The sequence below is a fragment of the Ciconia boyciana genome, chromosome 4 (genome assembly GCF_034638445.1).
Source record: "Ciconia boyciana chromosome 4, ASM3463844v1, whole genome shotgun sequence".
In the NCBI taxonomy this organism is placed as follows: Eukaryota; Metazoa; Chordata; class Aves; order Ciconiiformes; family Ciconiidae; genus Ciconia; species Ciconia boyciana.
This window is the reverse complement of record NC_132937.1, coordinates 57,506,581-57,520,545: the sequence shown is the minus strand read 5'-3', so window position 1 is coordinate 57,520,545 and position 13,965 is coordinate 57,506,581. Positions and strand designations below refer to the sequence as shown.

The window sequence follows — 13,965 nt, the reverse complement described above, 5'->3', positions numbered from 1 at the left end:
AACACAGGAATTAACCCCTGCCCCAACGCCCCCCAAAGCGTAGCTTGCACACAAATGTTCTGTTCTGTCTGAATAAAGGATGGAAATCTGAAAACATCATTACACTACTCTGTGGTGACCTATTCTACCATTCTTTCCAAACAAACTCAGTCACCTGAGATAGATTCCAGTAGAGTATTAGAAAAACCCCTGGGGATCAGTGAGAAAACAGAAATTAGTAGAGAGAGAATGTCTGCTCCCCAGCTCTCTTCCAAGTGCTTTCTCATAATGCTCCTTGTATGCTTTAGGCCAGCTTTGTCAGTGCTTCAGTGGTATCTCTGTGCAGAGGACAAGTGCCATTCCTCCTTCCTTTTCATAAAATAAGTTTTTTACCTGTGTATCAATAACTATTTTTGTGATATGGCTGCACTGAAGCAGACCTGTATATTTGCTGTGGATGTTATCTGTTACTCAGTTTCTATGTTTGCTTCTTGTTCAGATTCCACAATTTCAAGATGACTGGATTGGAATTACAACAGTCACACAACAGATGTCATTTTAGCCACAGTTCTTCTGCACCATAAATGAACCATGTAAGAAAAAAGCCCACAACCTAACAAATCCTCTAAGTCCTGGAGTATTCTCTCCTGTAGTGGAAAAGTTAAAAAAAAACCCCTGTACCTGCAATCAGCTATGAATTAAGCTCTGATCCAGCAACCCAAAGGATTCAAAGCAGAAAACCTGTCCAGGCTGCAAAAAATTCCGTTATTTAGAATAATCAACTTTCGGCATGACATGAATATTCAGAACAACATGTTTAAGTTATTTAACAGTCATGATTATAGCCAGGTATGCACCATCCCTGTCACATCACTGATTCTCAGTCCAACAGCAGTATTTCAGGGTTTTTCAATTATACTTTTCCTTAAAAGAAATCTGATTTAAAAATTCATCATCAACAGAACAGACTGTACTCAGAAATTCTCAATTTGTACAATTTCACATAAGAGATAAACCACTTAATTTTCACCTACACAGTTTGAAAACCTAGCACTGGAGCAATCAACTGCTTTGCTCCAGAAATCAAAACCAGCAATGAGAGGTAACTGATAATACAGAACTGCTTCTGGAACTATATGGTTTTAAAATAACACACAGCAACTTGAACTTCATTGTTTTTTCTAGGTAATTTTTGATTACAGGAAAAAAATCCTTTTCAACAGTAATTATGTTGACTTTCCCAGTTCATTTGTATTGTTTTGGCATTTCCAACTATGATGATCTGAAAAATGGTATGAAGCAGCCATGCATTTGCCAAATGCAAATGTTATAGTCGGTCCTTGTTTACAAAATTTCTGTAGTTTGATTTCTACAGTTCCTGTGGTAATCCACTGCAATGAGGGCACAATATCTATAGTTTCTAATGTGCTTTTAACTTAAAATTTGTATCTGTCTTTGCCATTGTCACTACAAGAGTATCTGGCAACTAACATAACTATTATCACCACGGTACACAGGTCAACATTTAACCTGATTTTCTTCCTTGTTCTGCAGAGATGTCGGGGATATTACATACATGTGAGTCTGTCTATTTATCTATCTAACACTCCAGAAGCTCTCTTATTTGCCATTTGTATTGCTGCTGTGATAAAACTGAATATTGTTTTAAATTTGATGTGCTCTGGAAACTAAAAAGCCCAAGACTCCTATTAAGCATTCATATTCAAATATGTAGGAGTTGATCCATGATGCACTAAAATTAATGCATGATGGAGTGATTACAATGTTTTCCATAGACAGTAAGAGGATACTCTCTATGGGATTACTTAAGTAATAAATTATAGCTTTGTTACTGCAGCAAATGAGAATGACGTAAGAATTTACAAGTACATGTCCTAGCTCAAAACTTCTTGCATTTATCTCTAGCAGAACTCTTTGACTTTCCCCTCTCTCTCTCCTCCTTCCTGCCTCCTTCAGGGAGGGTAACTGGGAAGCCACTGTCCAACCTCTTTTATCCGGGGAACTAAATTTTGCAGCTTATTCCCAAAACCTACATGCTCTCTCCCAGCGAAGCTGGGCCAGCTGCTATCTTGGGCCATTAGGACACCCATATGGTACGTTACAGATGTTCTTAACTTTGAATAGAAATGGCAATGTTATCACTCTTGCTGCAGCGGTAATAGAAAAAAAATTAGGTCAAGCTGTCTACAATAAAGGAAAAAGTGGTATTTATTCACAATAAAGTTTTCCACCACATCCACAAAACAGAACCTTTTTTCCTTTCATACTTCAGACCGTCTTATCAGATAAAATAAAGGTCTTTTCTGGATGAAGATGTTTTCCATTTTATGTAATAAGAGTTTGACTTCTTCAGTTTCTGGTTAGTAGTCCCTCCCTGTAGCTTACTGTTGATCTTATGAAGTCTTCACTGGCAATATACTAACATAATTGCCTCACAGGAGGCTTTATTTTCAGCTCCCCAGTGTGCTTTTCATGCTTTAGCAAACTGTTGTGGTTTAGCCCCAGTTGGCAATTAAGTACCACACAGCCCCTCGCTCACCTCCACCCGCCCCCCCCCCTCCTCCCCCCCGTGGGATCGGAAGAGCAAAAGTAAGAAAAGTTGTAGGTTGAGATAAGAACAGTTAAATAATTGGAACAACAACAATAACAATAATAATAAAAATTCATTGTAATGAGAAGGAAAGCACCAAGAGAGCAAAAGAGGAAAACAGTGATGCAACTGCTCACCACCTGCTGACCGATGCCCAACCAGTCCCCGAGCAGTGACTGCTACCCCCCAGCCAACTCCCCCCAGTTTCTATACTGAGCATGATGTCATATGGTATGGAATAGCCCTTTGGTCAGTTTGGATCAACTATCCTGGCTGTGCCCGCTCCCAGTTTCTTGTGCACCTGGCAGAGCATGGGAAGCTGAAAAGTCCTTGCCCAGTGTAAACACCGCTTAGCAACAACCAAAACATCAGCGTGTTATCAATATTATTCTCAGCTAAAATCCAAAACACAGCACTATACCAGCTACCAGGAAGAAAATTAACTCTATCCCAGCCAAAACCAGGACACAAACCTTTTATTTCCTGGTAGCTACCAGGCTGGTATGAACTTGGCATTTTCTTGTTTGCATAGTACAGCCAACACTAATAAAATAAAACATGGAATAGCTTCTTAATCTCATCAGTCCTATTTTTTTTCTGTGATGAAATCTCCTAGATGCCACTGTGCTTTCATTTCAATGTTGCTGTTACCTGTATTTACTCCTCCAGTGAATATCCATGCTCCAGTTGTCATAGCAGCCTTAATGAGGCCTTTTCCAAAGACTTGCTTGAGTTTTGGCTGAAGTTCAAAATTCTGAAGGCCCCCGTGCACAGAGATGAGAAGTTTAGGGAGCTCAAGCTGCCACTCTTTGGTCATCAGATGCAGAAGAAGGTCAGGCTTTGTGTCAAAAGACACACGCACATACTGTAGAAATAAAGGCGGCAGTAGAGAAAAAAAGATTGGTTATACTCACTGGTTCCTAATAGATATGATCTATGCCCAACAGATCACTGAAAAAAGGCAACCTTTATGACAAAAGCACTAACTAATTGCTAACGATGATTTTTCAAAAGTTAGGAAACTAGGAATAATGGAACACTTGCAATTCACAGGCTGGACAATTTTCCTTTTTTTTAGGAAATTAAGTCACTAATTGTTTCAATGTGCTTAGCAATGCTTGAAAGATAAATGTCTTTAATTTATGGATGCAAAAACTGGAGCAAAAATTTAAGTGGTCTGCCAAAGATGACCTAGGTAGTCAGAGTCACAACTGTGCGTTCACTTGTAACTTATTTTCAAATTAACAAAATCAAACTCTCAAAAGGTAGGAAATAACAGAAATAAGCTTGGTTGTTCAAGCACACATAAGTTTAAACTGAGCAAGACTACTAAGCAGGTACTTTTCAGATGAACAAATGGTAACATGACTTACAGACTGATTTGTATAGATTCATGAATTTGCCTAACAAGGCACAGGACCCTAAAAGTATTTTGAAACACATTTACACATTTCCAATTCTTGGCTCTTCTGTGCTACATCTGCAGCACTTTGGCCCAAGGGAGATCATGCCCATCTGTGTGTGTTCAAAGATAACAACTGTCTTCAAAATGTCTATAGCACTCCCATGTTGCACACATACCTGTGTCTTCCTGACAAGCCTTTCTCTGGGCTCTTTCTCCTGCTCTTTCTGTTGCTGATGTATGAATGGTTTCACAAAGCCCGTGACAGGGCAGATGATACTTTTTGGAGTTCTAGTTACATAGCAGAAACAGGCCGTAAGAGGATAAAATTCTTTCTATAGCTGGTAAGATCTGGAAGGACCCTCTTAATTGTATAAAATATGTTATAGAAAGCCAGTCATCTATCCAGCTTCTGATTAAACCAATGCATGTACAGTTACTTCAGTATTCTTTCCCTTGACAGGTTGTCAGCACAGCCGTCAGGTGTATAATACAGGCACCTTTGCCTTCAGCCAGAGGAATGCCTAGTTCTAACTTACTTATTGTAACATGCCACGTAGTGTAATATCCACATATATTATGTAATAATTTTGTCCCTTTTTAACATGTCTAATCAGTATTTCTTGCCAAAAGATTGTTCTTTTTTAGTAAACCGTGTGACAGTAAAGTGCACTCCTTTCTAGTTGAATAAGAAATAAGGACTTGACTTTTTCCAGAAGAAATTGCTAATAGACAGGTTTCTTTGCAAGAATTGGTTGTTGCACAGCAAACAGCCATTCTTAACATTTCTGGAAGCGGAAGCCCATTTGGGCAAATAGTCACAGGGAAGCAAGGGGGCACAGCCAAACTGAAAGCTGAGCAAGAACTTGGGAATGCACATGCACCCCAGTGCATCAGTAATGTTCTCTGCAGCAGCCAGGCACATTCATAACAGCTAATGGACAAAGAACATACGATATTAATGTCTGGCAAGAGCATAATGTACCCTTGAGCTTATATATACATGAACTGCATCCTCAGTAGCCACCCATTTGATATTCTGTGTGGGAGTTGAGAAAATCTTGCATGGCACCTGATCGCACTGACCAGACGGTGAAGCTAATAATTTTGATTAGGATTTGAGGGTTGTCAAAGTTTTAACACACCAGAGGGGTTGTAAGGAGACTGATCCTTATCCCCTTAGGGAAAGATGAGGTTGACAAGGGCAACACCTTGTTAACACTGCAGGCATTAATAGACAGACAACACCATCTCTCAGGGGTCCTACACAAAACCTCTGCTGGTCAAACTATGGACATTATGTTTTGGGATCACTGGTACGTTGCTCTGTTTTTTGCTGAAGACAGACTGGGAGTTCTAAGAAGATAATTAAAGTAAATTCATATTAGTAATGGCCATACAAATTTGCTGCAAACAAAGGCCACTGCATCATCCGGGATGATATTAAGATGAAGGCACAAACGGCATCAGATACGTATTATCTAATCCAGCCAGTGACTGGTTTTTTGATTCTTTAGCACTGTTTTACACTGCAGAATGTGTGACTTCATTGTCCCTACCTTCTTAAGCCTATGTACTGGCAAAAATCTCTTTAATTTTCTTATCCAATAAGACCTCTGAATTTCAATAAATATAAATCTATATAGTGAATCACAAAGTTAGGAGAAATATTTTCTTACTTTTATTTCAAATGTAGACATCTTTTATTACAAACAACTGCTTGTTCTTTATACTGCAGGCAAAACCCCTCTATACTTATGATAAGAACTCATTTTACTTTATAAAGTAAATTTATAAAGTAAAATTATAAATTATAAAGTAAAGAAATGTAAGCAAAAATAAATCTGAAAGTTTTTTTAATGTAAATTAAAATTTAAATCATCATGGATAAGCTTTAGTGTTTTAGAAGTTTTTTGAGAAGGGCTATGGTGCCAAACATCATGATTTTTCTTCTGTGCATAGACCTCAATTTTTATGACTTTCTGATTCATTTTTGCTCTTACAGAGGCCACGTTCAGTTTGGTGTGCTTGGCATTGCTCTTTTAGCATTACTTAACATGTTAACTAGTAAGTACAAGATAATTATTTTGTCATCACTTTCAAAGTATGCATTCAGTTATGAATAAGAACTTTTAAGGCCATTTTTGTCCGTATTAAAAATTGATTTATTTCAGTCTTGTAGCAGAAAATTCGGCCTTCTCAGTTTTTGTTTAGAATCTTAATAAGCATTTCTGCTGTTCCTGCATTCTTTTGCTATAGCCTCCAGAGGCCGATTTAAAATTTAAATGTAAATCTCAGCTAAGCTACTGGTCTGTTACCCTGAAATTCCATGTCTGGTGTATCTGTCAGCTGTAGAAATGATCAGTTCTAATGGCAAATGATTTAATCCCTTTTTTATGGGGTTGGTGTATGGATAGGATGCAAGACTTCAGTTGTTATGTGTTAGAAGAGCAGGGCAAGATAGGAAGCAAAAGTACAGTTTTGAACCACAAATCCTATGGACCAACCTGACTGACATCAGCATAACACTGTGAAATGATAAATCATGAAGTTCAAGCTGTCATGCCCATTTGATCTCTAAACTAGCGCAGAAGTAGTCAGCAAGCGTGCCATTTGATGCCAATAGTCGTTTCACTTTTTTATCAAGTGGTTTCCTAAAAAATAACTGTGCCCATCATCTGTCCAACAGCCAGATGCTTGCAAGTTGGACTCCAATGCCCTAGGGCAAAAGTCAAAGTTCCTGAGTGGTAAAATTACTACTCTGTTACTCAAGCACAGCTGTCTCATTAAAGTACATGGTGAATGATTGCAGATAACAGTCTCAGTGAATAAAATAGAAAGATTCAGAATTTTGTTGTGTTTCTTCAAAGAAAATCTCTTCAGACAACATTTTGTGATCTGCAATCTAACGTTGCTCCTTTGTTTCTCTTTGATGCACGCAGGTACTGGCTGGCTATTTCACCTACCTTAAATAAGATTCCATCATTGCAGACACTTCTTCAAGCTAAAGACTGATTCCCTCAAAGTGTGATCTTCACATAAAAAATAGGCCTGATGTAATTCTCACTGAATTCAACAGAAAAACTGTCACTTAGACAGGAACTGGACTGGATAAGTTAATATTCTTCTTAACATCTTAAGGCCTCATCCAGGTTCCACTAAACAGTCAGTGGAAGGACCCTCATTGATTTAAATGGGGTTTGGAGAGACATTTTTCTGTGTTACTTCCTCTTTTTCTCCATGTAAGACACCATCTTTTAAATTCTGTAAATGTTCTGTAAGTATTAATTTACTATAACAAAAACAATGCTTGCTGCCTTCCTCATGGTTTATGCAAGTTACAGGATTATCTCTTTTTTTTTCCTCTCAAAAGCACTTATGCTTTTAAGATCCTTTTTACACAGTTTTGGTAAAACTCAACATATTTTAAAAGCAGAAATATACCTTTTCATGTGGCTGATTTCCAAATATCCTTATTAAAGTATGATGTTTTGAGGTTCTGAATATTAGAAAGTCTGTCTAAGAAACTGTTTATGTACATTGGAATTCTACTGATGTTCTTTCATGTTTCCATGCACCATAAGAAAGGTTAAGCTTATAACACTGAAGTAAACTTTCTTTCTTCTACAGCTCCAAACCTATGTTAGCTTTTTATCGTGCATATTAAATGTATCATTGTAATGCATTCAATTAGGAGGAATGTATTTAACTCACTAAAGCTTTTCAAACAGCCATCTTCCACTTAACCTTGAAAAACCATGATCAAAGAAATGTCAGTTCTGTAAAGAGCAGTCCTTTAAAAAAGGCTGATATGGAACTCAGGCACACTAATTAATGAAAGAATGTTAAGGTTTTTTTTGTGTGCGGAAAGGCAGATAGTAAATTAAAAAAATTGGTTTAGTTTGGTCACAAGTTCAGTGCAAAATGCATCACAGCAAGATTTTCTTAACTGGCCCACTAATGACCAGACTCTGTTTTGAAATTGTTCAGAATATTGCTCATAATTGGAATGGAATCACTCGCATTAGTTTGATAATTGCTGTCAGAGTTAGGGTAATAAATTGCCAGTATATAGTTAGATGAACTCATCCATGTTATTTCTTAAACTACTAAGAGCCAACTGATATAAGCAGATCACATTTTATTAATTTTCCTGTCTTTTTTAATGCACTGATTTATTGCAAAAGCTGTTAATAACGTTTATGTATCTTCACATCGCTCTCAGATCTTTTTACAATTGTCAAAACTAAAAATCTGCTGTAAAAACAATGTAAATGTGAACAGCAAAACTGTTAAATGTGTTTCTTAAACATTAATGGGAAGCCACTTGTAAAGAAAATATGATATTGATAGAGATCTAAACACCACAGGGTCGTTGCAGGATCATCTGTCATTACATGAAGACTGAAAGAAAGGCCTCTTTAGTAACTGGTCTTGTTAACCAATGTTATCTAATCTCGGCTATATGTTTCTATATAATCTACTGCACCCTCAGCTATTCACATTATTGATTTAACCAGCTTAATGCAGCCCCACTGAAGATACGTTAACAACTCAATGGTGACAGCAAAATTCATGCTGCTTGAGAATTTTTGTTCTATGTGCCCGTGGAAATGAAATTAATGGCACAGTCAGTTCTATTGTCAATATGTACACCTACATCGTCTTTTCTGTTTTGTTCCAAATCCATGTGTTTCTATTACAATTTCAGTGTAAATTTCATTTTCACAGCTAAAGATGCCACTGTTAATTGTCTGATAATATTATATCACTGCATTTGTAGCTTGCAAATATACATGCAAAATATACATGTATTTACTATCAAATTTGTATATATATTATTAAAATCTGATTCTGTTATTTCCAATGGAGGAAATAATTATCTGTCAGTCTTACATGCACTAATCTGATCCATTTATTGACTACCAGTTTCCCAATTATAAATCTGAGGTTACGGTTTCCATTAATAAATCCCATCTCATTTCTTGTAGCCTGATTCAGAAAAATTTACCAATTTTGCTGTTAGCACAAACCAAGATAATACTACTCAGTTCTGTGTTTCCCTTGCTTAATAATTATCATGTGTGGGCATCCATTTCAGGAAATAAAATAAGGAACAGGTGGTGAATTTTATGCCAAATTCTTCCCCTGAGGCTTTCCTTGATGTTGGTCAGGGGAAATCTTGCTAAATCTTGCTGCTTTACAGGGTTATTCTATTAGCCAGTAGGCACAATATTAACCCACCGTGACTGTCGTCAAAAATCAGCTTGTATGCTATAGTGATATTTGATATCGAGTAGCTAGAAAACAACTAAGGAACATATTTTTAGAAAAGAACAAATGTCCGTTTATCATGTGTTCTCCCTTCTCTCTCTCTCGCCCTGCCCCTGTTAATGTTCCAGTTTCTCTGCTTTTGGGTTTGAAAATATATTGTCTGAACAAGAACGTTTCCAAGGATTATTACGTATTTGTTCCTATTTCCAAGCCTATTTTTCAAGATAATTTAAATGCTCTTTTTCCCTCTTCTCTGCTGGCAAAATTGGTTGGTTGTTTTGACTGATCAAACTCTTGGCTTTCACAGAAAGCTTTTGATTTGGTAAGTTTTATTTACCATGGGAAAGACCTTGTAGCCAGTAAATTCAGAGACAGGAATTTCATTCTGTCTATTAAGAAAACTGTAACAACTAGTTAGGCCACTCTTAGACTAGAATCTACCCTAAAATAATGTTTTGGGCTGGAAATATGACCATGAGGACACCTTCATACTTTTTTCAGTGACAAACACACCATAGTATAACAAAGCTCTTTATTTTCTTTCAATTTAAAAAAATGCATAATTACTGGTTATGCAAACCTCCTTATTTGTGTTTTGGTCACATGAAAGATGTTTTTCTCACTGGCGGTAACCAAACAGGACACCCATTAAAGACATATTATTGAATTATTTAATTTGAAGCACTTTTCCCCATAGTGGGATGACTGAATTTCTGGAGCTTTTGAAGACTTATTTAATTAATGAAGAATTTGGTTGCTTCCATGTTTTGGGTGGGGTTTAATGACCATGAATAGATGGCAGATGCAACTATCTTCCTGATTCTAGTACTGTCAGAACAAATCGAGTTTTTCCAGCAATAAATGTGTTGTCTGTATTCATCCCTAAGTTTTAACCTGTTATTTAGGCCTCTCAGATTTTTAACCCCTTTTTCTCTTCTTTTTTTCTAAATTCTTCATGGTTTCATTCCTGACTGCACTCTGTGACAAGATTTTTCTTTCCTTCATGTTGACTTCCAATTTTATCTCCACAGTTTCACTGCAAGTATATGTCTTTGAGCACACAGCATACACCTTGGAGCATCTCCTGTTCTCTTATGGCACCATGCCAGGACACCAGAGTCCCAACAAAGACCAGAAATCCTCTAGAGAAATTGGTATCAACAGCTTCCCTAAAGCCTTCATAATTTCTTGGCTGCCCAAGACTACTTTTGTCTGGGCAGGGCTGCTTATTTCTTTATAGTGATCTTCAAGGACATCACCCGAAAAGCTCTAGTGATGACCCTTTCTCATAAAGACAGATTTAATGCAAAGTATCCATATATGGTTAATAGCATGATGGTTACTATATATCTGAATCTCTCTCAGTTTTGGTGAAAAGAATTCTGTTTTTTTCCCACTGCTTGTGAAGATACCAACAGCACAGTTTGGTTCATTTCAGTGCTGAAGGAAGTGTCAATTTATTCACACTAAACAAATGTTATTTACTGAATCAGAGTTTCTCTCTAGCAATGGCCTTGCAGATTTTTAGGTGATTGGTTATCAACTGAACATAAGGCATCTGTGATACTCTCAGAGAAATGACCTAATTTTCTATTTGTTTCTTAGTGCAACAGTGTTTTCTGGTTTCTATCAAAAGAAGCCACCCATCTGGGCGAACAGAACCATCCACTCAAGTAATCATTCCATCTCCAGCACCTATGTATCCACCTGAGGAAAACATCTGGCTCTTGCTAGCATAGTACCTGAGCTCTTAATTGTCTCTAATCTATCTAGTACCCCAACAGATCTGAGACATCTGTTGGGAAGAATTCAGGCAAAGAAGATGGTACTGGGTCGCTGGGCAGGTTATTCTTCAGAGCGCCCAGGGGTTCTGCTTCTGCCCTCACTGCTGCCCAAAGCAGTGTCTTGGCCACAATGTGCTAGGTACATACTGATCTTTCATTCCCAAACTCCCAGGTCCTACAGTTTAGATAGAGCCAGACAGATTCTTCCTTTCATGTAATGCCACATAGAAGAAATACACGCACAGGTTAGTGTCGGTGCTGGAAACACCTCTCCAACTTAGTAGAGCAATGCCTTCAGATTAATCTACTTTGGTGTTGCTCCGTAGCATTGTATTATGATTAAGTGACTTGCTCAAGGAAATCTGTGGCAGAACAGGGATTTCCCAGTTCCTAGCTTAGACACTTACTGGGCCTTTATTTCATTGAAAGATGAACTAGTAAGTCTAAATGGTCTATCCTCCAATATATATCTGGAGGAATATTAAAAGAAATTTGGTATATTTCAAATTAGTCAGCCTTGGAGACACACCCAGCAATGGGAAACCATAGTTGAACTCTCAAGTTATTCAGAAAAAGAGGGACGGCTAGCCATTGGAAGAAAATTGAGATAGCAGCACATTAGCATATTTTCAGTCTTCATAAAGGTAGCCCCTCTTATGCTGGACTCCAGCTTTTATAGTTAATTCTGTTCACCAATTCTTTGGCACATGATACACAAAAACATATGGTACGGTCTTACACTAAGTAATACTTTAAAATGAAGTTAAGAAAGAATGCTATTTATTCTCTGTGAATGCCTTCTTTGAGCTAGCAGCATTATTTATCTAAGAGAAAAACATGGTTACCATGGCTTTATTGGAGTGGCCTCCTCCTTGGAACTCAATGGTTCCAAAAGCGTCCGTCGGGCTGAGCTGAGTGTGCTTGCTGATGGACCACTTCTCCAACTGGATGTCATTGCGGGTAAGCCTGCTTTCATTTTTCTCATTCTGAATAACGGAGATGCTTGGAGTCAGTCCAACGTGTTGACCTATTAGACGCCCACAGCAACACCTGTGACATTAAACAAACAGAAAACGCGAGTCATGTGCATGTATAAACCGAACAGGGAAACAAAGTATCTTAAATGGCCTACAAATCCTAAAAAAACCCCTCCCTTTTCAACTCTGCTGACCATTTTCCTGCTGTCTGAAGCCTCTACTTGTGGAAGCAACATGGTACAGATATTATCTTTTCTTTCTATGATCTTGTTTACTTTGGACTTGCCTATAATTCAGTAAAATCATGCTTTGTTCTAAATATGTACAAACTGAAGTTAAAGAACATTTTCTACTGTCTTCAGATGACATCAGGCCAAATAATAAGCTTTTGCATGGACTAGCACATATTTTAAATTGGTAGTTCATTGCATTTATTTTCTTTTGACAGTATTGTGTGTCATGCATCCAATTTAGGTAAATATTCAAGGCACTAAGAAGATAAGGAAATTAAACACAGATGCTGATCCACCTTTTATTTATCTGGTTTTTGGATGAAATAAGTTTTGAAATGTAAACAATTAGTGGCCATAGGAATCCATCACTCCAGATGTAATTCAAGCATCTTCTGATCAAATAAGTCTTTACAAACTATTTATATCCATATACATACGTATGCACACATATATATTAGACATTTTCTTGTAACTGACTTTCATTTTTCATACAAGGAGCATGCAATTACCTATGGGGGTCTTTGGTGCTGGGTATGATATGAACACATTCTCTCTTGTAAAATGCTCTTTCTATCCATGATTTCTGTGCCTAAAAAAGAGAAAGGAAATGCCGTGAGTTCTGTTTGCTTATTAAACACAACTTATCAGTACAACTTCAGTACAACTGAAGAGAAACTTCAAACATAAAAGAAAACTTCACTGACTTTGCAGATATGCAGTGCACATTTTGCACAGAGCAAACATTTTCCATTAGAACCATGGTTCCCTTCAAGAGCTAAGCACCCAACACAAGCTCTTAAGATTGTTTTCATATTCACTAGACAGATGACTTTGATACTGTCATCTATATTCTCATAGCAGGAATCACTGGAGAAGAATTAATTCAAACTGTAAAGCTTTCTGCATGGTAGACAAAAAACACACCTATTCATTAAAAATACTTTTAAAAAAATCAATTTCCATTTTAGTGATACAACTAAGTAATCTCTAATTAAAAAAAATAATCTCAGAAACTAGAAAATAAGTATCTCACAATAAAACTTACAACACCTTGATTCCAATGCAATTTTTTAGACAAGTACGGAGAGTGCTGTTTAACACGGAGCCAGAAAATAGTTTCATATGTGGACATCTTAATAATAATAATAAAAAAATGTAAGATCTCTTTCTGCAATGAGACACAAAATACTTTGGTACATTAAGAGTCAGATGACTGGCTGATGTAACCTCTAAAACTGACTGAGTTCAATGAAGCTATGCCTCTTTGTAACACCCAAGATCTTCCCCCACATATTCGCAGGAAAGCACATAATTTCCCTCAGCATAATCTTAATTTCAGATACACAAGAGATCTTTTTTAAAAGATAGATGGGTAGGAAAGAAAAAAACCCAAAACAACAAACAAGAGACTTTCAGAGTTCTGAAATCTTTTTAATTATCTAGACAGTCCTCATTCCATAGAGTAGGAATTCTGGCAAGCTCTCTAAAAGATTCCCCCAGATAGAATTCAATTATTTCATTTAATTAGGAGATGACTTGAAACTTTCCTTTAAAAATTAATTTCAAACAGATAAATTTTATAAAATGTATTTAAATAATAAAATTACCTATTTCATTGCAGAGCATTAACAGAACTATAAACTACGAACTATGACAAAGTTATCTGAGAGTTAAATAATGTGAAATGACCTTTAGATAATTTAAA

General features: G+C 36.9%; 1 protein-coding gene across 1 annotated transcript in view; it reads right to left on the bottom strand.

Moving 5' to 3' along the window:
* TRPM3 (transient receptor potential cation channel subfamily M member 3) overlaps positions 1–13,965 on the bottom strand; it is a 288,488-nt gene that overhangs the window by 133,472 nt on the left and 141,051 nt on the right. The window contains exons 2-4 of the mRNA XM_072858792.1: positions 12,770–12,849; positions 11,896–12,100; positions 3,242–3,455 (exon numbers count right to left, since the gene is read on the bottom strand). Of these exons, the coding sequence (XP_072714893.1) occupies positions 3,242–3,455; positions 11,896–12,100; positions 12,770–12,849 (499 nt within the window). The remainder of the gene's footprint in view (positions 1–3,241; positions 3,456–11,895; positions 12,101–12,769; positions 12,850–13,965) is intronic.